The sequence below is a fragment of the Suricata suricatta genome, chromosome 10 (assembly GCF_006229205.1).
Source record: "Suricata suricatta isolate VVHF042 chromosome 10, meerkat_22Aug2017_6uvM2_HiC, whole genome shotgun sequence".
In the NCBI taxonomy this organism is placed as follows: Eukaryota; Metazoa; Chordata; class Mammalia; order Carnivora; family Herpestidae; genus Suricata; species Suricata suricatta.
The window spans coordinates 30,108,419-30,133,937 of NC_043709.1; the positions used below are offsets into that span (position 1 = coordinate 30,108,419).

Here is a 25,519-nt window from a genome sequence, read left to right on the forward strand (position 1 = left end):
GGAAATGCAGAAATGACTGCAGTGCAGCAGTAATTATGGTGTACTTTTTCGCTATTTAAGTTGGATATTTCTCTACATTCCTGAAACAATTTTTAGGGGTTTTTTGTACTAGAAAATGCAGGCAGTGTTTTCACAAAAGTAAATGTACAGAGATTTGAAATACAATAAATGAAGGCAACGCATGGCCTTCCAATAAAAAATATTTGAAGACTGAAAAAAAAAATAGTTCATGTTAGGGTTCACCCTTACTGTTACATTCTGTGAGTTTGGACAAATGTGTAATGAGCAGTATCTACCGTTATAGTACCATACGGAGTGTTCTCACTACCCTAAAAATCCTGTGTTCCCACCTATTCATTCCTCCTCCCCATAGCCTCTGGCAACCACTGATCTTGTTTCTGTTTCCATAGTTTTGCCTTTTCCAGAATGTCCTTATAGTTGGAATCCTTCAGTATGTAGCCTTTTTGGATTAGCTTCCTTCATTTAATAATATGTTTTAAGTTTCCTCCACGTTTTTTCATGGCTGGATAACTCATCTCTTTTTAATGCTGAAAAATATCCCATTTTCTGATATGCCACAGTTTATTTATCCACCGACTGAAGAACATCCTGGTTGCTTTCAAGAAATCATTTGCACAATTTAGTCTTCATTTCAATCCAAGGGACACAGTGCTATGAACAGCGTGACCCTTCAGTGTTCAAAGTAGCCTTAACCAAACTTAAACAGGATCACTGCTAAAATAGGTCATGATGGTAAAACAATAAGAAGGGTTAAATTTTGTTTATGAGCCACTTTTATCTATGTAGGTAGAATTGTACTCAGAAATTTCCATAAATGATAATCATCACTTGGTCCAGTGTAACACCTAGTTAACGTGCAGATGTCAGTTGAAGATAATCCAGTGTTTTTAAAAAGTACCTGGCTAGTTACGTGAATAAGGAAAGGTTTCTAGCCGTATGCACATGGACTTTGTGTAATTTCAAGATGCCTTAGACAAATGTTAACTCATGAAAGAACTCTTGTATTTTAAAATATCTTCACATCTCCATGGCTTTGCTCATGCTGCTTATTTTTCCTCGAATGCTTATCCCTTCCTTGTCCACTCTTGCAAACTCCTCCTTGCCCTGCAGAAGCCAAAGTCCCATTTTTTTTCTGGGTTTTCTTGGCATGGTCTTCCTGCCAAGGGGTTCTCCTCCTTAAAGTTGATTGATGAATTGCTTCCTTCTTTGTTTTCCCAAAGCATTTATCACAGTGTGTGTGTGTTATTTATGCCCCTGCCTCTGAGTTTCAAGGGCACCTTCATCACCTTTGTTTCTCTAGTGGCTGGCACAGTCACTCTCTCATAATATGTGCTCAATAAATTGGATTTGATTTTGAAGCATTAGTTTTTACTTTGGTCACTGATTCATTCTGCCAATATTTACATAAAAGGTTCTTAATATGCAAGGTGCTGTTTTCTGTGTTATAATTTAAAAAAAGGAGAATCAGGTGCCCAGTTTCTTAAAAACCTAGAATCTAGTGTAGTAAGAAAAATCAAGTCAACTACAAAACATGGTGGGATTTTCAAGTAGAGGTTTGTGTGAGCTCACATATGGTATGTGTGTGAGTGAGTGAGAGAGACTAATTCATGCTAGGGTCAAGAATGTCTTCTTCACAAATGAAATGTTTTCCCTTATTAAGTGGTTAAAAAGCTGTGACTAAAAACGATTCTTTTGCTGTCTCCTAAATGAGGTTAAATTCTGTCCCAGATCTAAAAATACATCTCTCCCCCTCACTTTGGGGCACTCTCCTTCACTATCGGATTTAAAGCACTGTTCGGGGTTTGTTGCTACTTGCCAGTCTACACTTAAAGTGTAGAAAGCCTCTTTTGGTGCCTTAAGGTATGAATTTCATACATTCCTGGTTTAAAAAAAAAACACCTTTAGTGGTAGATCTTTTATAAGTTGCTACATGTTCATTCCTAATTGCCATTAGGAAATTGGCCTCAGAAAGCTTTTGACAAAAGTTAATAATGTCACTGAAATGTAAAATACAAAATACATTTTAACAGACAATTTTCTTTTTAATTTGATCAGCATATTTTGAATACTCAGCACAATTATATTTAAGCCAGTAGCTTCTTTTCTTTTTTTAAATATTGATTGTCTTTCCTACCTTAAAGTATAAGATGCAGTCGTTTGCGTGATTACCGTTACCAGCAATTTTTCTGTTTTCATCTAGACTTGGATTGTCACTTGCATTTATCTTCAGCTGCTCCTATTTAATCCTCTGGTCAAAACTAAAGGGCTCTGCAGGAACCGTGTGACTGATGATGTGAAAGACGTTACAAAATTGGTAAGTAAGAAATGCTTTTGATAGCTGTGATTGTTTCTTGTGGTTTTTGAAAAAGACTTCATTTTTTTTTTTCTTGTCCCAAGCTAGTATTTTTCTAAAACAAGGAGAGAAATTGTGGAGTTACTCTGAATGGTTTATAGAGAGCAGGTAGGGAGATATTTAAGGTCATGGAGAATCTGAGGGTAAAACTGGTACATCACTGCAGTGACTTTGTTTCTTTGCCCATTTTTTCCGTCTCCATCGCAGACCGTGAAGGACACTGAAGAGTTCTCTGCGTGCTGATGTGGCAGCACTAGCTTATTCCACATTATCTCTCTTGTGGGTTCCTCTGTTTCCCTTCCACATGCCTTCCTACTCTTTAGCAAGCCTAACAAAAAAGATCTGAAATGGCCATTCTCTCCTTTCCAACAACATGAAGACCCTGTCACATGTGGTGGGTGTGTGCCCCTTCTGAGAACGTAGCTGGAGGAGTGATTTGTTACCCAAAGGTTGAACAACTTCTCTCCCACATTGGTCGCATTGGAACTCTTCCCTCAGCAAAAGCCATTTTACACCGGTGCCCCTTGGCCACTGCCAGCTTCATGCCAAGATTCTCTTAAAATGCATACCACAGAGAGGGGGATGTTACAGCATCTGAAATGTACTCTTCCCAACTCTCCTGATATAGGGGAGATTTTATGTGCCCACTTGAGCAGCAGTGTGTGATTTCAGGATGAACAGACTTTGAGAAGTGTTTTTGTAAGTTCCTGGTGCAAAAGAGCTAAGGGGCATTTTGTTATTTGAAAACTGTCTTAGAGAACAGAGATGATACGAGAATAGGGAAGAAATCAAAGTTGTGATATGAGAAAAAAAAAGAAAATTATATTTGTTGAGATACTCCCCTACTCTTGATTTACATTTTCTGATGTATGTATTATTTGGGGTTCATAGCCATACTTCAAAACAAAAGTTTAATACCAGGGTCAGAGTCTCTCTGGCTTAGGCTCAATGCAGAATTAGTAACACACACACACACACACACACACACACACACACACACACACAATTTGTGCAGATTCCTCAGAAGGATGCCCAGGGGGTCCAGGGTTAAAAAGTATTCTCTGGGGGTGCGTGGGTGGCTCATTCGGTTAAGCATCCGGCTTCGGCTCAGGTCATGATCTCACGGCTCGTGGGTTCAGGCCCTGTGTCAGGCTCTGTGCTGACAGCTAGCTCAGAGCCTGGAGCCTGCTTCCGGTTCTGTGTTTGCTCTCTCTCTGCCCCTCCCCTGCTCATGCTGTCTCTCTGTCTCTCAAAAATAAATTAAAAAACATTAAAAAATAAAAAATAAAAATAAAAAGTGTTCTCTGATGCAATACCTGATGATGTATCAACACACTTTATTCAAGAGGCTGGTGAGCAAAGCAATGCACCATTTGCCTGCTATATATGCCCTGGTAGGTATTGGGTATAGGGATTTGGTGAGGAAAACTGATTTTGTTTTTTAAAGAACATAGAGCATGGGCTTCTTCCTCAAGTAACTATTAATTTGTGATCCAAGAAACTATACTAAAAAGAAAACATATGCATATATTCAAAATTTTATCAATAGAAGGCACTCATCATGTGTTTTGCTGTGATAAGCATCGTGATCACCTGTGGTGCTTCTTAAAATGACAGGTGTCCGGGCAGCACTCCAGAAATCCGATACAATGATCAGTCTGAGGTTGGGCTCCAGGCATCTACATTTTAAAGAAATTTCTGAAATATTTAAGAACTCCTGCTCTAGATGATCTATTTAGTCAGCATTTGGAGAAACAAAGTGTCTTGATCCTAATACATCCCAGTTCTTATTATGCCTAGCTTTAGCCGTGTTACCTGAACTTATATGGATGTCAGATTAACATGAGTCTCAGAAGTATGCTTAAAGTAGCACATGGCTGGGAAATTACAGGTCTCCTGGGGTTGCTGGTATGACCGTGGAGCTGAGGAGGAGCAGTGGAGACCTGCAGTAGTCTTAAGGGGCGAATGTCAAGTACATTGGCAGTGAATCATGGTTGGAAGATGGTTGTATATTTGACCATAGGCCAAGCATGTCCAAGACTAACATGGAATTTAAGAAAAATGACTTAGCGTTATTACTTGCTAAGCATTTAAGGAATACTACTTAATAAGCATTACATCCTATGAAATGTCCAACTAGTATTTTGAAGTGACATAAGCAGGTGTTACAAGCACCTTCCAAGATTTTCCATCTTTGTCTTTAAACATCTGCTTATTCGCAGTCTGTTACCTGTCAGGAGATACAGTGAAAAATGGCAAGAAGCATTACTGAGGCAGTAGGACCTGGAAAAAGAATAACTTGTTAATATGGACACGAAAATATAGTTCCTCACCCCAAGGGCAAATGTGAAATCCTATGACTGAAGAAAGGTGTTTTTGTTGTTGTTGTTTTTTTCCCTGACTTCCAGCAACTAACGTGGGAAATTTTTTCATTTCAGGAGTTGACTTAGTGAAATTAGTGTGTTTACTTTGGGTTATTGGGGGGAAAATCAAGTTAATAAAAAGTTGGACTCCGATTACTTCTAAGTAAATAAAGATTGACATAATTCACAGCCCATATTTCATAGTGCAGGAAGTAGAAAAATAATCCCTGACCTCAAAATGTTCATCATCTAGTTTGGGAGATAAATAGTTCCCATAAAAAATATGAATATATATCATTAATACCAAAATAACAAGGATGCCATTTAAAAAGTTCTGTGGTAGGAGCTCCTGGCTAACTCAGTAGAGTGTGAGACTCTTGATCTCGGGGATGTGAGTTCAAGCCCCATGTTGAGTATAGAGATTAAACCTGAATAGATATAATTTATTTTGTGATGTAACATAGGACCACCCTGTGCTGATATATTGGTTAAGGAGTGGAGTTTGGAATTTGTAGTAGACCTGAATTTTTTAAGTAAGTTTGTTTCGTTTGTTAGAGAGAGAGAGAGCTGGGTGAGGGAGGAGAAAGAGAGAGAGAGAGTGTGTGTATGTATGTATGTGAGAGCAAGCAGGGGAGGGGCAGAGAGAGCATCCCTAGCAGACTGCATGCTATCAGCCAATGCAGGGCTCCATCTCGGGAATCCTGATACCGTGACCTGAGCCGAAATCAAGAGTCAGCCCCTTAACAAACTGAGCTACCCAGATGCCCTGGCAGACCTGAATTTAAACCCCAGCTTTTTGACCTTAGCTAAGTAACTAGCTTTCTAAATCTCAGTTTCTACTCCCCAATTTTGTCTTATAGATTAAATAAGAGAGAATATATGTACAGATTTTTAAATATGGTTATTGTCTCATAACTTCTTTGGGCCTCAGTTTCCTCATCAGTATTAAGGTTAATAGTACTTGATCGAATGATTTTAAGGATTGAATCAGTTGTAAGAACAGTGTTAGGAACACATCAAGTACCTGCTAACTATTAGCTGTTAGTGGTGGTAGTAGTGTTGTGGGATCATGGGATACTGAAAGAGAACTTGAGAGGTCGTCTAGATAAACTGTTTTATAAATAAGGAAACTGAGATCCAGGAGCGGGGAAGCCCAGCTCCGGGCCCCATTTACCAGTGATGTGCCTTCTATATTAGTTTTCAAGCTGACTCCTAGAGCCCACATAGCCCCTCTACCTTTGTGTATCTGGATTTCCAAGTAAGACTTGATTTGAAAAAAAGAACCGGGCTTCTGAAAAAAATCTTGGAAAGTCATTGCTATAAGCCAGCAATTGTAGGATATCATCTGAGAATCATTCAGTCATGCTCTTTTAGGGTACTTGTTGAAAGTACAACTATCAGGGCTCCGCGGCAGAAATACAGAGTTTCAGTGTGTGGAGACAGGGTGTTGGAACTGTAAGGTTTCCAAGTAGCATCCTAGGTGACAGGGACTTGCACAGAAGTGCAAGAACTGCTGAGGCCATAAAGTTCCTAAGGTTGGAGTTCCTTCATCTCTGGGGGGAAAAGTTAGGTTATCATCCTTAGCCTAAAACGCATTAATTTCACTAATACAGACAGCAGCATGAGTAACTTCAGAGTTGTATGGATACAGATAGTCACAGCCTCTCTCCAAAGTACAGTGGGATAGAGGATCTTGAAGTTAGGCATACTGGCTTGTTTGAGCATCACCTCTGCTGTTACTTTGCTGTGTGACCTTGGACAAATAAATCCAAGATTCAGTGTCTGGATTTTAAAATGAGGAACAAGGACATGGCCAATAGTTCTGAATCTAGGGTTTATAAACCTTGAACCCGTGTAAGTGCAGCTCCAGATTGAGCCTGTGTACCCTTTATGCACAATCCTGGAAAGAGGGTGTATAGTTTTTATTTCCCAGGGAAGCCTGTGATACCCCTGTCCCCAAAGGGAGGCATTACTAAAATCTTCTTGGAAACCTTTTTCAGCTCTGAAATTCTTTCATTACATAACAATGTTTTGTGAGATTGCACCTTTTAGAGTAACCTCAGGAGGTTACATAGAACAAGAGGTATTTGCTTTGCGGGCATAACCTTGGCATATTCTATTTGAGAGAAATAAAGTAGGTTGACAGTACCATTTTACCTTTGCTCACAGTAACTTCTTTGACTGAACTCATTTCTTCACAGTCTCTACCAATTTTGCCTCGGCACTAGGTGGCAACTTGCACTGTTGCCTGAAGTCTGTTTGCTTGGGGTGATTCTCATGTCACAGAAGCGCATGATTCACGACCTTACTGTCATTTTTTGTTTTTTTAATTTCTTCTCTTTTGTGCTGCCCCAACAGTCCCCATGGTTTTCATTTGAAATCCCTCTGGCATGTTTGCTCAGCATAATAGTTCATCTATTTACAGAACATTTTCTTTGTTTCTAACAAATGTTGCACGGCTTGTTTTAAGTGGCAACTGGAGACCTACCTAACAAAAGGGTCAAGTATCTGGGAAGAAGATGAATCAAAATTTTAAAATGGGTATCCATGTGATAATTAAGCTGCAGCTTTTAATGGTTGTAATTTTTATCTATTTAGAACTCAATTTTGGACTTTCAGTATTCAAAGAAAGGACAGAAGTATATTAGAAATATTTATAAAACACGTATATGGCCTGATGTCCAACTTACCATGAAGAAAAAAATAATTTTTCCTTTATAGGATGACCCACGTAGGTACTGTGTCTCCTACTCCTTAACTTTTTCAAGCAGTGGTTAATGCCTGGGTATCTAGGCCCCATGCAAAGCACTTTCTCCCCTTAGGTCATTACAACCCTAGGAAGTAATTATTTTTACCCCGTTTATTGTTTAGGAAGCTGAGACCTAGTGATAAGTGACCTGATCATCCTTATCTGGAAATAGGAAGCTGAGTGGAGGAGTTTGAACCTGTAATTATCTGTTTCTGAAACCCAAGAACCTAGTTCATAATGTGTGATGTCTTAATTTAAGATGTGAATATCAACTGCAGTTTTAAGAACTATGTTGCAGGGGCGCCTGGGTGGCTCAGTCGGTTAAGCGTCCGACTTCCTCTCAGGTCATGATCTCACGGTTTGAGGGTTTCAGCCTGGGGTCAGGCTCTGTGCTGACAGCTCCCCGCCTGGAGCCTGCTTCAGATTCTGTCTCCTTCTCTCTCTGCCTCTCCCCCATTCATGCTCTCTCTTTCAAAAAATAAACAAGCATTTAAAAAAAAATTTTTTTTAAAGAACTATCATTATAACCTCATGAATTTTACTTCCTAAGTAGTAATCACTTTATGATAAGGGAACTGATTATAATGTAGCTGTTCTTTTACTCTCTGTGTCTCTTTCTCTGTTTTTGTTTTTGGAGGGAGACAAGTCCTCTTTCAGGTACTCTTCACTGAGAAAAGACTCACAAAAGTCTTGTGCAATTGTCATCTTAATTGTTTTAGTTGCTAATGGAGTTACTATCAAAAAAACAAATACCTTTGAAAACCAAAGACAGTTGTCCTGGTGAGTTATATTAACAGGAGAGGGCTTATAAGGAAAAATTTAAAAAGCAAAAAGCTGTCTCCTGTGTTATTTCTGAAAACCAGCATTACACTAAGCTGTACATGAGTAGGTTGTGATATTTAAATGTAAGCATAGATTTTTTCCCCCTCTCCAGCAGTGACTCTTAAACTTCTCTGGGTCTGAAACTCTGGAAACTGTGGATTCTTTTCCCAGAGACATTCACTTATGTGCAACATTTTATGTACAGTGTTGAGGGAATCATGAGTTACCACTCCTGTATTTTGATTGTTACCTTGAACTTGGGAAAAACAACTGAGACAAGTATGTGTCTCAGCAAAGACGTTCAAGAAGCCACTATTTCACAGGATTTAGAGACCTCAGTGACATTTGAACTATGAGTTCCAAAGATCTAGAGAGGGCATTAAATGTTCTGACCTTGAGTTCTTTTTCTCCTGAGTCCAAATACCTTTAGGGCCTGCCATGCAACCAGTGCCAATTTGGCATAAAAATACTTTTTCTTGGCTGACTTTTCAGCATTAGAGCATGCTATCCCTTATGCATTTTGTTTGTTTTTCCCAGTGTTGCTGAGTATGGTCAGTCTTCAAGACATCCAAAAAAGATAGTCAAAGGATAGTCAAAAGATCGTCATCCATCATAAAGTGTCTTGCTTTTTTATGCATTCTAAAGTGTGGCACAGTGTTGACATCCCCATACTCCAAACCACAAAGCTCCTTGGGATAATTTGGCATTCAGTAAAATTTTCCATCCGTTAAGTTCCATTTCATTATTTTGTATTTTGTCCTGAACTTATTTAAAAAAAAAACTAGAATAGATTTGTTTTCAAATTCTATCCTTTTGATAACTTACCCATTTAAACTCTACCAACAGGCTACTTCCCTGGATTCTAAACCTTGTTCCTGGATTTGTTGTTGTTGTTGTTGTTGTTGTTTTCCCAGCTTCCAATCTCTATAGAAATATTTGATACATGTTGGGCACTTTTCTAGTAATCTTCTGAACTGTTCCTGGTCTCTCTTCTGTCCTTGCTCCAATCCATCCTTCCAGAACAATCTTCCTGAATTTACTGACCCCTCCCTGCTTAGACATTTAGTGTAGGCACAACTTCTTCTGTGAGAAAGTTAAGTCAGACTCATTTTTAGTAGTTATCTAGTTTGCTCCCTTTATTTTACAGACAAATAGTACAAGTGCTATAGAGAAGAAACGATGTGTCTAAGGAAGAAGGGACTTGCTGTAGAGTCTGGTGGTAAAACATATCCTACCGAACTTCACTGTCTCCCATTGGGCCTCCTTTGCCCAACCCTAAAGCCTTTTTCTTATGTGGCTTTCCTGGCATATTTCCTACCTCTTAGCTTCTGGAGCTTGGTTTATCTGTCCACAGTTTTCCAAACACGCCTTGTGCTTTCCCATTTCTTCTTTGCATACGATCCCTCCTCTATGTAGAAAAAAGTTGAGGCTAAAGTAGAGTAAGGAACTTGCCCCAGAGTTACCATGCTGAGGGCCTGGATCCAACCCGAACAATGTCAGATCTTCTTCAAACTAACTCAGAGGAACATCTAAATTCCAGGCCCATGTCTCCCTCTATACCGTCAGTCTTTCTATATTGATCCATGTATATCAAGCAGAATTTATCACAAGGGTATCTGTGCTATCTAAGTGTGCTTAGAAAGTAATACAGTAATTCATGAAGCAGCCGTAAGAATCTACAACTTGACTCCCTAAATTCTCTTTCAAATGTAACTGGAAAGGAGCCAATGTAAGCTGTAGATGACTAGCTGAGCCCGGTGTGCCGGGCCAGGTTCGTGTCCTTCCTGCATCTGGAACTCTTGATGTCTGCTACCTTGAGATACCATTAACCCCTCTGAGCCTCCATATCTTCATCTATAAAATAAACTTAATAATCTGTGTCTCAGGAGGTTGTGGCAGACTGCATGTGAAAATTTGTTACGAACTATAAAGCAGTTTTCAAAAATACTATTACTTATCATCCTATCAGAAATTAAATATCAGTAAATCAGTTTAATGCAGAAATTATTATATAACCCCCTCCCAAGTAGTAAGGTGTGGAGATTTCAGTATGTTGGTCAGAGAACTTTTAAAAGGTGTTTTTTTTTTTTTACTTCTTTGAACCAATTTTTATGTATAGATGAATAATAAAATGAATTAGCCATATCCCTTATATTTCTTCTCATTAGGTGTATGTGTGTATGTGTATGTCACACACACATACACACACACTCAGGTCCTAAGTTTGCTGAATACAAATTCTGTCAGTTTTATATAGATGGATAGATACAATGTAAATTATCCTGAAGAAAGGGCTAGATTATCATGCAGATCGTGTTCAGAACACCTACCACTTCTTGTCCAGTGTTTCCATCTGGAATGACTTTAATTTACAAGGTTGGTTCATAACATAATAGAATGTTGCTGCTCAGTCTAATTCCAGGGTTTACACCGCAGAAGTGTCAGCTGTTTCTTTGCCAGCAGGGCTTACATAAAATGACTGGGTCATTTTGCTTTTCAAAGACAGGGATGAAGATCCAAAAGACAAAAGAAATTATGGAAGCATGGGGAGAAATTTGAGAGGAAGACAGTACCCAGAACAAATGTACAGAGAGTAGATGAAAGGTGTAGTAGAATGAAGAGGCATGGGAGGCACTGCTGTCCAAGATCTGAGTCCTGGTTCTAGTCCGTTCTCATCACGTGGCTGTGTGGCCTCTTTGAGCCTCAAGTTCTCCGTCTTATAAATACAGATAATATGTCACAGGGATGGTCAGATTGGATGTGATCATGCAACATAAGCCCCTCATGAGCACATTGCCTGGCCCATACTAAATATTCAGAAAACGTCAGGCTTCAGACTAAGATGAGGAAGCTGTGCCACTGGAGGTAGAATGGTGGTAAGTGCCAAGAGAGCAGTTACTTCTTTGGCTCCCTTCTGACTACTTATGCCTATATCTAGATTCTTTTCTCACCATATATTTTTCTCAGATTCTAGAAGCTATTGGCATGGCCAAGAAGAAACCTACAGATTATGTTATGGGAGACTTGTCAGAGGCAGCCCAGTCCAGCACACACGATCAAGATCCCAGCTTAATATGGGGAACAGCAAAGTTTTGGGATTTATTGTGGATGGAATAGTGCAAAACCATGCTTTTACCCCCATATGCTGTCTTAAGATTCCGTGGTCTAAATCAGTTAGTTGTTGGCTGTATGCAGCTGAAAATTTTTAATAGCGGTGGCATGACCCCGCTAGTGCTATGTGTAGGAAAGGAGATAAGGAAATCCAGAACTCTGTAAGACACCAGGATATATACTCTGGAAGTCAGTTGCCAGTATCTCTCTCCAGAAAGAATCTGGATTGACTGTTTGGTTTGTTTGTCACATTCAGTTAGTTTGTACATTGGCCATTTGACATGGGTACATTTATCTCCATTTTATAGATAAGAGAAAGAAACCAAAGGACAGAATTTAGATTTGGTTCCAGATCAGGTGTTTGGTCAACATATGCCACAATGACTGATGGAAATGTGTTAGATATTTTGAAAAGGGCTTTTAAAGAAGCTAAGTAAACATTGGAGACTTTTTTAAGGCCTGTGAAACAGATTAAGCGCTCTTGTAGAACTGAACCTTGACAAGTTAGAAGGCACTTGGATCTCATAAGTAGTATGAGTAGTTGAAGTTTCACTAACTTTTTTCTAGGATCAACAAATTCTTGACTTGCATCAAAGTCATCTAAAGAATTTGTTAAATAAGATACGGCAAGTCTGAGGGCCTGAGAAGTTGCATTTCTAGCAGATTCCCTGGTGATGTTGACACATCACTTTGAGAACCACTGACAAAAGAACCCACCACAAACAAAACAAATCATATTACTGATTCTTTGGTGAAACAGTAGGAAACTAGTCCTGGAAGGGAATTCCAAGACCAGAGATAAAAATTGAAGTTTAGGTGTTTCCAGAATTCACTGGATTAGACTTAGCATTTCATTACTGAATTTGGAGTCCAAAAGACTTGAATTGTCATTTCCTTTTTTTTGTTTGTTTTGTTTTTGGAGAGTGCCTGTGATTACAAAGGGAAATCAAGAAAGGAAAATCACTATGTAAATATTGAAATTCAGTGGTACCTTAACAACAATATAACGGTGTATATGTGTTTTCTCCAAACCACTAAAAACAGTATGATTAATTGATCTGTATGAGTTTTCTCATGGATTTATTTTTCTTTCTTTGTCTTTTTTTCTTCTGGTCTCTGTAGGTGGCAAATCTCCCAAAAGACTATAAGATAGCCCTCAAATATGTCCCCGGGATGGATGTTTTGGTATGTAAACTGTACATTTCTGCGTTTCTTTTTCATAGCTGACAAAAGAGATGGGATCATTCTGTTGAGACAGGAAATTACATGCCATTTAGGAGTTTAATGAATGTCAGTATTTGAATTAGGTATTTTTGGAGTTTGATTTGCATAGTTTTGGGTTTTGGGGTTTTTTGTTTTGTTTTGTTTTGTTGAGAAAGCCAGCACAAGCAGGGGAGGGCCAAAGAGAGAGACTCCCAAGCAGGTTCTGCACTGTCAGTGAAGAGCCCAGTGTGGGGCTCAAACCCACGAACCATGAGATCATGTCCTGAGCCAAAATCAAGAGTTGGACACTCAACTGACTGAGTCACCCCGGTGCCCCACAAATATATTTTTTAATGAAACATGAATACTGCTGTGCCTCTTTCCTGTCTTCCGTGGTCCCCACTTTGTCCCTTACAGACAATTTGACTCTTAGGAACAAATATCCTGAGCTGGAATCTTTCATTCTACCATGTGTTTTCAAGTCTTAACATGAGGAATTGTGTTGAGTGCAACAGTGCATAGTAACTCTGCCCACTCTCTCACATTTATAGCAAGCTCTGCACCCATATAGAAGATACTGTATTTGTTGCATATTTTCATATTTATCTTAATTGCACTATACTACATATATACCACTTTGAATTTTGTAACATGTCTTTGATATGTAATGTGCTAATAATCCATGTTGATTCATTTTACCTACTGGATTATGTTCCTTGAGTTAATTTAACATCATTTGGGTTACTCTGAGTAAATATCTTCCCATCACTTATGAAATACTTATTATAAATCCACCCTATACAACTTGTCTTAGGCTTTGAATACCTTTTGTGGCTTAGTCAATCAAAATTATTGCCATTTTAAGTGTGTTATGCACGTTGCTAAGTACTTCTTAAAAAGTCATTCAAAGACTATAAGATTATCATTTCAAGAGAATGAGAAAGGCCTATTTTCATTAAGAAAATAAACATGTTAGCACAAACTATCTAAAGTTCCTTAAAACTTCTTAGTATGTCAAACTCTATATCCGCAAGTCTAGGTCATTGTCCCATTGAATTAGGGAGAGTTCTCTGGAAATAGGAAAGTAAAATCATGGCAGCTTGAAAGTCAGTTAATCTACTCAGTCAGTCATTCAGGCAGCAGGTACAGTATTTGTTAGGAAAAACTGTGGAGCCAGCATTTTACCAGACATTTTAAGAAGCAAACACATCAATTAGCTTTATGTTCAAAAACTTTAATAACTAGATGAGGGGGACTATCTGGCCTTCTCATAATGCTTTTTTTTTTCCCTTCATAATGATTTCACATATTTATTTCTTTGGATAACTAGAAAAACCCTTTGAGGAAGGCAAGATGGCTACTGTGATTTGTATGGGTTCTGTTTTTACAAATGACACACTGAGCTTTATAAGCATTTTGCCCAGGGTTATCCAGCTAATAAGTGACGGTTCTTAAAAAGAAACCTCAGGTCTTCCTACATTTAACCCTGGGTTACAGAGTGTGAATATCTAAATAATTACAATAGCAAGAAAAGGTGTTCCAAGTGAAGCATGTAAGTAATAAGGGTGCACCCTGCTCCTGACAGTAGAAGCATTTAGGTCTGTGATTGCCAGATGCAAAGAAATCCTGCAGCTTTTCATGTTAAGTTGAAAACAACAAAATAGATTACTTTGTGCTGACATAATCCTAGGTGTGCTCAGTCACAGACTTTAGAATGGGCTGGTGGTAGCAAGAGCCAAACTTGTAAAAATAAAGCTGATTCATTGCCACATTTTTTTTCCTTGTTTCTGTAATTGAGAAAAGTCCACTATTATTTGATCTTGGCACACCATCCTGGCACAACTGGAAAAACTTTGTTCTTGGCTACCACAGTTGGCAAGAAAAATAAGCTTGTGCATAAGGCTTTGGGTAGAAAAGGGGTCTTACACTTTGTTTTACCTTTATTTTAAAATGTTAGTTTCTGCCAAGACCAGAGGAGTTTCCCAGTGGAGAGGCCAGTGATTATTTGTCAGTGGTCTGAGACCTAGCTGCCTTATCTTTTGTCTTTAAACAATAATGGGCGGAGTAGGAATGGGAATGAGCACCAGAAAGATTCTTTGGGGCCAAAGCAATAAAATTCTGCCTTGAAGCACTGGGCAGAAGGTGGCCCTAGGATAGAATCCGCTTTATTATTGTATTTTCACTTTAAAAATCTGCTAAGAACTCCTGAAAATGGCAGGGAGCAGAGGGGAGGGGAGTGGTACTTTTCTAAGGGACCTCTTAGAAAATTACCTAGCAGATTCCCTCTCACAAATAGCAGGGTGCTACCAACCAATTGGTATTTAAATCCAATGATAATTACCAATTCTGTTTTAAGCTCATGAAACTGTAATATTGCCAGACTGTTAGGATTTGAAGTCACTAACCTTAAAAATCCTAAACATTTCTGGTCCTTTCATTTACCAGTGATGTTACTGCAGAAAGACCAAAAACTGGGTTGCAGAATTTGTGACACACGTCTGCTGTTATTCTAATGTTTACAAAATGATGTATATTATGACTTATGGTACTTGAGTAAAAAAAAATTATCAGTTTTTAGTTATAGATTTATCAGTTTCAACTTTTTATTTGGAAAGAATTCCAAACTTACAGAAAATTTGTGAGAATATTCTAAAACACTCAAACTCTTTAATGCATATTCATCTACTTTTAACATTTTGCCTTATTTGCTAAAGTAAATGTGCAAGCACATGTGTTACTATTTTTCTGAACTCACTGAACTCCTTGAATCACGTGTATACATAAGGGCTGCTTACCCTTATGTATACCTAAATACTTAAGTCTGTTGATTTCCTAAATAGGGTATTTTCTCCTTTGTAACCACAGTGTGGTTGTCAGTAAATTTGCAATAACTAAAATACTTAACTCTATTGGCTATGTCTTTTTAGTATTTTCCCTTAGTACAAGATCCAGTCTAGGATAATGGCTTGCATTTTGACATCAGGTGTGAGATGGCCGGATGGTGCCCAAAGATGTCTCATGCTGTAACTCTTTCGCCTTACGTGTAAAGAGGGATTTTGCAGATATAATTAAACTTCCTGTCTCCAGTTCCTTAACCAATCTGAAATCATCCAGATTGTCCTGGTCTAATCACATGAATCTTTACATGAGGAAGGCAGAAGTATCAGAGCCAGAGAGGGTGGGCTTGAAACAGTACAGATTTATTATTTTTTACACTGTGGCTCTGAAAATAATAAATTTATTATTTATTACGCTGTTGGCTCTGAAGATGGGGAAGGGTCCACAAGCCAAGGGATTCAGGTGGTAGCCTCTAAAAGCTGGGAAAAGGCAAGGAAAAGAATTCTCCTCCAGAGCCCCTTTGAAGAAACCCAGCTCACTTGTATACTTTGATTTGAGGCTAGGAAGACCAGTATTGGATCTGACCTCAGAAATTGTAAAATAATAAATTTGTACTGTTTTAAGCCCACTAGTCTGCTTTAAGAGTTCTTCAGCCTTTCTTTTTGTCTTTATGACATTGAAATTTTTGAGTAACATAGCCCTCTTCTTTAAGAAAAATGTGTATCTTTGAGACATTTGATTGATGTTTCTTAATGATTATTATATATAGATTATGGATTCCAAGCCATGGTGCTGCATAAGTGATGAAACGTCCTCAGGTTATCATACCCAGAGGCACGCAGTGTCCATCTTCCCTTCATGGGGCTGTTTTGATCACCTGGTTAAGGTGTTCCACTGTTTCTACGTATCCACTTATTAACAACTCAGAAATAATATTTGGGGGAAACCTGTTAAGACCACGTAGGGTTCCTCATCAAGGTTCTCCGTAAATTGAGTATCTATTGATGATCCTTGCCTAAACCAGTCTTTGTCATACCAGTTTCTCTTTTCAAAGGCCAGGTTAAACAAAGAAGTCCTTGACAGTGTGTAACCACAAGCCCGTAGGCCACCTTCCCTCTAGCACCTTTACCTTGGTGGCCAGGATTCCAATCTTAACTCTCCCCACCTTTCTCTGGCCCTGTTCCTCTGGCTGTTCCCATCTCTCTTGCCATTCCAGGACTTCTCGTTTGAGGTTTTGACTCTTCTTGAGTAGACACAGTAATTTTTAAAAAAACCACCTGATTATTTTACTCCTCCTTCTTCAAACGCTTTGATGCCTGTATGCCTGTGCTCTTAGGAAACAGAAAAAGGAGCTCCTTAAAGAACACCTCTGAGACTCTTGTGATCTTGCACCTTTCCAAGTCCTCTTTTAGTCACACATCCTCATGTGTTCCCTGTTGCTGCTGCTCTCTGCACACAGCTTTCTCTATACCTGACTGGTCCTTTCATTCCGGCAACTCCTGACTCTTGCTTTCAATTTCATTTCTTTAAGGGAGCCTTCCCCTCCTTCTTCAATGAAGCCAAATCCTCCTGTTGGAAACTTTTTGTAACATCCGTCAAAGTAGCAGTTTTCCATTTATCTGTGAATTTATTTAACTGATAACCTTCTGCTTATGCCTATAAACGTCTGTAAGGAAGGGATTTGTCGATGTTTGTTCTTATGTCTTCAGTGAATGATGAACAATAGCGCCTTAATAAATCTCTGCTGAAAAGAAAGTGAAGAAGGAAGGGAAAAAATTCCCACGTAATCTCATGTAATTTCTGTAAGGCACAAATTTGACCTGAGTAGAGGTCATCAGATTATTGTGTTGAGATGAGTGCTTATTGCTATCTTTTTTTTAAAGATATATGTGCATGTTATTAAAAATCTAAAGCATAAGATATTTTGCAATTTTTAGGAATCATGGTTTTCTTGAGGCTTTCGTTCAGCTACTTTCATTGAGTCATTTCCCTCTTTGAGAACTTTCTCATCGCTCCCAGTGACTAAAGGCTGAAAGCCAAATTCCCGAATCTGATTTTCATAATCTTCATAATCTTGCCTCCTCTTAACCACTTCGTCTTAATACCTATAATCCTCCCAGACAAACTAGCCACCCCAGCTAGATGCGTCGTCCCTGCCTTCTAAAATTACCGTGCTTATTCTCAACTCTGACTTTGCTCAGTGCTATTTCCCTTGGCCAGGGATGCCCTTTCCCCTTCCATCGAGCCATCCCACTTCTAGCTGCGGAATCTTGCAATGTCATGCAGCTGAAAGCATCTTCATGACGCCTTGTCTAAGTTCAGGGCGAGATCTACCTTTCTCACCAGGGCTGGTTCCTATTGTTCCATGCTCCCTTCTCCGTATCATCCCGTAAAGAGAGTTTTTTGGTTCTCACTAGCAGTAATGAATTCAAACTTCATTCTAAAGAGGAAAGAAAGAAAAGTTCCAGTTATAAGGATACTGAAGAATAGCATTTCAAGTAAAAGGACAAGGATATATATAGCCAGGCTTCATGAAGGGATGCTAGCCAGGATTGGAAAGTATACTGGATTTTCCTCTTCTTATCTCTGCATCTCTGCCTTATTCTGTTCTATCTGTGCAGAATCTTTTCATGTTGCAGTCACCTCGTGAAATGTAGCTACCCTGGACTACCAATTTTACATATTACAGTTGCTCAGAGAGTGTTGAGTTCTTATTATCAAACAGTTTGGGGGACAGACTTTCAGAATGGCCCAAATGGCTCAGGTATCTACCATTGTCCGATCAGTTATGGCCACAGAAATAGCTCACCAGTTCTAAGTATGGATCCTGAGGGGCAACCCTATGATTAGAAGTACCTCCTATAGAAATTAAATCGGCCAAGTACATACTGGAGTTTCCTACTTCTGTCTCCCATATAATAAGTATTTATTTAAAAAGAATAAGTGTAGGGGCATCTGGGTGGCTCAGTCGGTTAAGTGTCCAGCTTTGGCTCAGGTCATGATCTCATGGTTTGTGGGTTTGAGCCCTGTGTCAGGCTCTGTGCTGACAGCTCAGAGCCTGGAGCCTGCTTCCGATTCCTTGTCTCCCTCTGTCTCTCTCTCTGCCCCTCCCCTGCTTGTTCCCTGTCTCTAAAATAAATGTTAAAAATAATTTATATAAATGGGATAAATATAAAATGTTAGTCAAAATAATAAAATATAACATTAAATACTATTTTTAAGAAAGTTGTCTTTTTAAATTTTATTTTTATTTATGTTTAGAGAGAGCATGCAAGTGAGGGAGAGAGGGAGGGAGAAAGAATCTTAAGTGGGCTCAGCTGAGCTTGAGCCACCCAGGCATCCCAGTACTACTTTTAAGTGACTTGTGTACTCAAACTGCAGTGTCCATCTTAAGTGATTGTATTAAGATGCTGTTCAGAATATCTAGACCTCTGCTGTCTAGTAGAAACATAATGAAAGCCGTATATATAATCTTAAAAATTGTTCAGTAGCCACATTAAAAAAAAGTAAAAAGGGGACACCTGAGTGGCTCGGCCGGTTGAGCGGCTGACTTTTGATTTCAGCTCAGGTCATGATCCCAAGGTGCCGAGCATGGAGCCTGCTTGGCCTTTCTCTCTCTCTCTCCCTCCCTCTCTCTCTCTCCCTCTCTCCTCTCCTCTCCTCTGTCTCTGTCTCTGTCTCTGTCTCCTCTCCTCTGTCTCTGTCTGTCCCTCCCCTCCCCTCCCCTCCTCTGTCCCTCTCTCTCTCCCTCTGTCTCTCTCCTTTCCTATCTTCTGTGTCTCTCTCTCTCTCTCTCTCTTTCTCTCTCTCTCTCTCTCTCTCCCCCCTCTCTCTCCTATCTTCTGTCTCTCTCTCTCTCTCAAAAAAAAAAAAAAGGCAGTAAGTTAAGACTAGACACCGAACTCCAGTTCTTTGTTTTTGCCCTCACCCCCCTGTGCTGGTCCTTCTTCATTGGGCTATTTTGTGTCTGGCTCAGGGACCATCTATAGACCCTGGGAAACAACACATATTTATAGTATGTGGGCTGATTACCATCTTAATCAGATTGGGGTTTCTACATCACTTTAATTCAAGCAAGAAAATGTGAAGTTAGATACCTAAAGTGAATACCAAAGACCCAGATTGTTTAGGGGAAGACCAAAATAAATCCTGACAAAACTCAAAAAGGGAGTTAAGATTTTAGAGATTCCACGTTACTAATGTGAGCACACTGTTTTTGCAAAGTGCTTTTATAGAAATGTTTGAAATTTGCCTCCTGTGGAATGTTTGTGAGTAGCAGGGGAGTGTCAGTTCCGTAGCCTTAAGAGTAAATACCAGAAGGAAGATAAAGAAAGTCCACGAAAGGCAATTGGCATTTGCTGTTTAGTTGTGACAGTTAGAGAAATGTATTTTCATCATTAGACTCTGAATTCATTGAACTGAGACAGAACCATTTCCATTCCCCAGAGATCTCTTAATTGAGTCCAAGGGCCAGTATGCCTCGTCTAGATGTGAGACCACAAGACTCATAGGCAACCTGGCAGAAATACAAAGCTGTATGTGCTTTGTACTACTGACAAAAGAACTAAGTGAGTGCTTGGCAGTCTTGGTTTTATAATGTTTCTGTTAAATTTATTGTACAACCTTGGACAAATCATTGCTCTAGGTCTTGGAATTCCCATTTATGAAATTACGGGACTGGACCAGGTGGTCTTCAGTATTCCTTCCAGATCTAAACTATTGAGATTCTAATGGCATCGCTCTAGGTTCTTTTGATTTTTCAGCCAGGAGGGAAATGCTGGAAACACAAGAGGAAACAAAGGAATGCTTTGTGCCCTGGGCATTCATACCTCTAATACTGGCAAGAGTGAGGTTTGACACACATTAAAGAAAAGAAAACAAAAACTATCTAACTGGGTGGAAATGCTAGTAATTACATTAGTTGGACTAGAAGACTGAGGGCATGCTTCTTATCAATATTCCTCAGAGGACCCATGGTTATGAGCCAGTGCTTTTCTCCCTAAGAATCTCTAGTAGATACTTTACCCTAACTCCTTTGTTGGAAACTCTCACAATGTAGATACCTACCTTAGACCCAGCAAGGAATCACACAGGTATCTCTCTACGAATATCTACCAAATGGAAAGTAGCACCAAGCGCATGTGTGAAGAAATGTTACAGTACATTTTGTCCACTTTTACCTTCTGATTCCATAAAGCTAATGGCAAATGCTCTTAAGAGATTCCCTCTGCATCCAAGATTGATACAGAATAACGTGTCAAATTCTTTCAGCTAATAAAGCAGAACAATTTCTTGAGTGAAGCAGAGGATGGAGAAGAGAAAGTATGGCAGACCGAGCAAGTGCTCAGGATGTTAATTTTTTAAATTAATAGTTTTTTAATGTTTATTTTTGAGAGAGGGAGCACACACAAGCAGGTTGGGGTGGGGCAGAGGAAGGGACAGGATCTGAAGCAGGTTCTTTGCTGACAGCAGAAAGCCCTGCTTCAGATCCTGTCCCTTCCTCCGCCCCTGGGATTCAGACTCCTGAATGGTGAAATCATGACCTCAGCCAAAGTCAACCCTCAACCTACTGAGCCATCCAGGCCCCCATAAGATGTTTTTATGGCACACAGTTTCAGTCAGGGTCTCAAATGTATCAGTTCTGGGATTGCAGACATGTTATATCACATATCATATATTATCTATTTTATATATTCATATATTATGTATTTTAAATATGTATGGCTTTAGAATGTGCATGCATATTTTCATTATTGGTCTTTAGAAGCAGTAGTATTCCTAGTTAGGTTTAGAATGCTTTTAAGTATAGTAGTTTTTATATCTTTCATTTAATCCTTTAGTTAAATCATTAACTTGGTCATGATGCTTTAAAATCCCTTAGGGGCACCTGGATGGTTCAGTTGGTTGAGCACTCCATCCGATTTCAGTTACTGTTGTGATCCCAGGGTTGTGGGGTGGGATCCCACATTTGGCTCCGTGCTGCGCGTGGAGCCTGCTTTGGATTTCTCTCTGTCTCTGTCTCTCCCCTCCCCCTCCCTCCCTCTGTCTCTCTTCCTGCTTGCACACTTGAAACTTAAAAAAAAAAAAATAACATAGGAGATTTACAGTTTTTAAGCAAATCTTCAATGTTAGTGGCATGGTAGCTGATTGAGGGTATTGATGCATTATCATTGATTCATTTAACATTCCAGAGTGATCCATGTTATATAGGAACTGAAAGCATATTTTTCCAGTGGTCTTAGCCAGAGTTGCTGTAATTAACCCAGAAAATGTAAGATGGAAGCTACCAAGAAAGAAGATTAGAAATTGAGACCATGGAGTTACGGAAAACCCACATAGATTTTTCCCTTTCATTTTTTTAAAATTTTATTTATTACTTTTTTTAATGTTTATTTTTGAGAGAGAGAGAGGCAGACTGCGAATGGGAGAGGAGCTGAGAGAAGGAGACACAGAATTTGAAGCAGGCTCCAGGCTCTGAACTGTCAGCACAGAGCTCGACATGGGGGCTCGAACCCAGGAACTGTGAGATTATGACCTGAGCCAAAGTCCGTCACTTAGCCAACTGGTGCCACCCAGGCGCCCCTAGATTTTCCCTTTCAAAGCAAGGACTATATTTCTTTTTGTATGTATATAGGTGAATGGAACATTAAGGTATATGTACTTCAAGAATTTGAAAGGTACTTTTTACATCCCTTCATTGACCTCCTTGTGGTTTTATCAGCTTTCCTAATTCTTCACATTCTTCTGCTAGTAAAATAGAGAACATTATTTATGTCTTAAATTCTTCTGATGCACGATGTGAGTTAATATTTATATAGAACTATTTGAGCTTAAAATTGTCTCTGAATGCTAAGAAATAGTGATGATAATGCCTGTTACTAAGGCAAAGGAAAAAATTACATTTGGGAACCCCATAGCCTTAAATATACATTTCCTAATCACAATCTTGGAAGAGTAAAAAAAAAAAAAGATCATTTCATATATGAAATATTTACCATATTTTGTTCTCTTTGCAAATCATTGACTATAATTAAAAAGAAAATATGAAACTACCTGATGATCTAGTCAGAACTGGTTTTCTCTTGCAGGGAGACAGGTCAAAACTGGCCAATATCTGGTAGATATATATTTTAACCTCATACCTATCCTTAATAAGTCCAAGAATCCTAGTATCCTAACATGTAGCTCTTTAAAACAAATTAATGAAGGGGCCCCTGGGTGGATCAGTCGGTTAAGCAACTGACTTCAGCTCAGGTCACGATCTCGCAGTCTTTGAGTTCGAGCCCCATGCCAGGCTCTGTGCTGGGCCTGGAGCCTGCTTCAGATTCTGTGACTCCCTCTCTCTCTGCCCCTCCCCTGTTCACATTCTGTCTCTCTCAAAAATTAAACATTAAAAAAAACTTAAATAAAACAAATTAATGAAAATATAGAAGTCTGAATTGATTGTACAGTTTTTTTCCCAAGGTAATTATTGCAAGGATGAATAGCAACTTACAAGATGTTTAGAAATGTGTTTTTCAGCAGTGTAGTACGGAAGTTCATATCAGCTATCGATGAATTATTCGTAACTTTAAAGGGGCAGATTTGGGGCTAAGATTAGATTATGGGGCTTCCATGATTTCACTGTAAGAAATTATAAGTTTAGGCTTGAGGATTTTCCTGGAAAAGGTTGCCTCAGCTGCTGATTAGTCATATGGACAGAATGTGGGTGGCCGGGAGGGAGTTGTCCACATGAGAACCTGAATACAGAATGCAAACCTAGAGTTCAGCTGAAAACAGAGATAAACAGAAGTGGTAGCAATAAGCACCCCCAGAATTCCCTGGTTTAAAAATAAGAAACCTATAAACAAATTTTTTTTTCTACTTTAACCACAAAAGAAACAAAGAAAAAACCTGGTCACTTAAGGCAAAGATTGCAGAAACTAAATGAATACCTTATTTCAGGTTAAGGGAAATTGATTTTGGTTTTTTCACATCAGAAGATCTGAGGGGAAGGATAGGAAAGCATATTTATAAAGTGGAATAACGACAGAGTTTGAAGAGACCCAACCCCTAGAATCTTCTTGCCACAGTAAAATTTGCACAGTTACAACAGAATGAGCTAATTGGGGAAGGCTGTCCTGCCGTATAAGTACCCTTCAAACCGTATTTCCAGTATATGCTGTGTCCTATATCCTAGGAAATCTGCCCCTTGCTGATAGGGCTGACTGTCTAAAAGGAAATTACCACTGCCTAAATGGTGGGAGACTTGGAGAGTGATTAAGCCCCATAGGAAAGACTGACATCTTGGAAAGAAACCTGTGAATGATGTGAATGTGAACTTGGCATGTGCTTGGGATAAGCACTGAGTAAACAAAACAAAGACTCCATTCTGAACATGCTTTGGAAACACATAGTCTTTGAGAACTTGGTTGATGAGTGAAATGGCCTAATTGAACTAATTTCCATTTGGGGGGTTTGTTTATTCTACTCTTCTGAAGCCAGAGCCAACACTCCTGAAAGTTTTGAATGACATTTAGTGCTTCCAGGAATTGGGTCTTACCATTCTGTAGGTAAACCAGTTTCCTTTCTGGCTGTTCTACTAATTAGAACTGTTCTGTTAAATGAATAGATGGCCCCCAAATATCCTAATTTAGGATAAATACTTGGCCTTCCCTTAGAGATATTCTGCTGGTAAAAATCAGGTTTAGTGGTTTGATTCATTTTACATGACATCAGTTACTCCCTATGATTATAATATTTTCATTACAGCAGAAGTTATTTTAAATTATTTAGAATATTATAAGCTATGGCAATTATAGCCATCCCCAATCTTTTTTCCTTCACTTGTTACATTTTAGAGTTAAAAAAAAAATCAGCTTCTACTTAAAAGATATTTATGTGAGAAAACATAATGTTAAAATATACAAAGTATATGAATTTAAGTAATTTTAAGTAATGCCACACTAATTTAAAAAAATCTTAAAATACATTTTAATATATCAAGGAGGTTTTTCCTAATAATCTAAGCCTTTTATGGTCCCGAACCATTTATGACAGAGGTTGGCAAACTACGCCCTGTAGGTCAGATGCAATTTGCACCTGGTTTTATATGGGCAGCTAGCTGAGATTGGTTTTTACAGGTCGGTATTTGTGGTCTCTTTGATAATAGAGAATGCTATGAAATCCAACGCCACCAAATGTTGACCCAAAATAAAGAATTCCATTCTTTTTATTGGTAGGCCTATACTATAAAATATTAAATTCAGTTGTTATACAAAAGAAATTATTTAAAAAATTAAATACATTTTAATTTTGTAATAAAAGTTTTGTAGAAATTTGCTTTCTATGTATATATGTACCTACAAGATTTGCCCCTTAACATGCAAAGTCTAACATATTGATTATCTGGCTCTCTACATAAAGTGGAGATCCCTGACAGACTATTTTTTGCTCATGTATTTTTTATTCACTCGTGCATCGGTTCAGCAAATAGTTTCTGAGCAACTTTCACATGCCAGGCACAGTTCTAGACTATAGGGACACTAGGGAACAAACTTTTATTTGAAAAAAAAAAAATAGTGCCTTCATAAAACTTACAAATTATGTACATTATCTTCCACACAGCTGCCTTGTTCCTTTATACCCATTCTACGGAGAGGTTCAGAGAATTTCCATGGCTTGCCTGGAGTTTCTCAGCCAGAAACAAACCCACTTACACCGGACTGTCAGGATTTGAGCTTTTAACCAGTGAGCAGGGCTCGCATCATGGGTGGGGCTCGGTGCTTGGCTTAACACTTTACTGTCACCATCCTGTAATTAGTTATCTTCGAACAAGTTTTTGAACAGTAATTGTATTTCCATTTTGCCCTTGGACTCTCAAATTATGTAGCTGGTCCTGCTGCTAAGGCAAAATTGCTTCTCTCTCCGACCACATTCCTACCACAGTTGTTGTTTGTTTTTTAAAGATGCACGTGAATTTATGAACTCCTCTATGGAGAAGCCTTGAAATCTATCAAGCACTTTGGAAAAACAGGCTCTCTGTAAGCCATTGTTTGATAGTTCAGTTCACCAAAAGAC

General features: G+C 38.8%; 1 protein-coding gene across 3 annotated transcripts in view; it reads left to right on the forward strand.

The window, feature by feature from the left end:
- Positions 1-25,519, forward strand: part of KITLG (KIT ligand) — an 80,580-nt gene that overhangs the window by 32,808 nt on the left and 22,253 nt on the right. For all 3 annotated transcript variants that reach the window (XM_029954520.1, XM_029954521.1, XM_029954522.1), the window contains exons 2-3: positions 2,222-2,335; positions 12,542-12,604. In XM_029954520.1, coding sequence (XP_029810380.1) covers positions 2,222-2,335; positions 12,542-12,604 — 177 coding nt within the window. The remainder of the gene's footprint in view (positions 1-2,221; positions 2,336-12,541; positions 12,605-25,519) is intronic.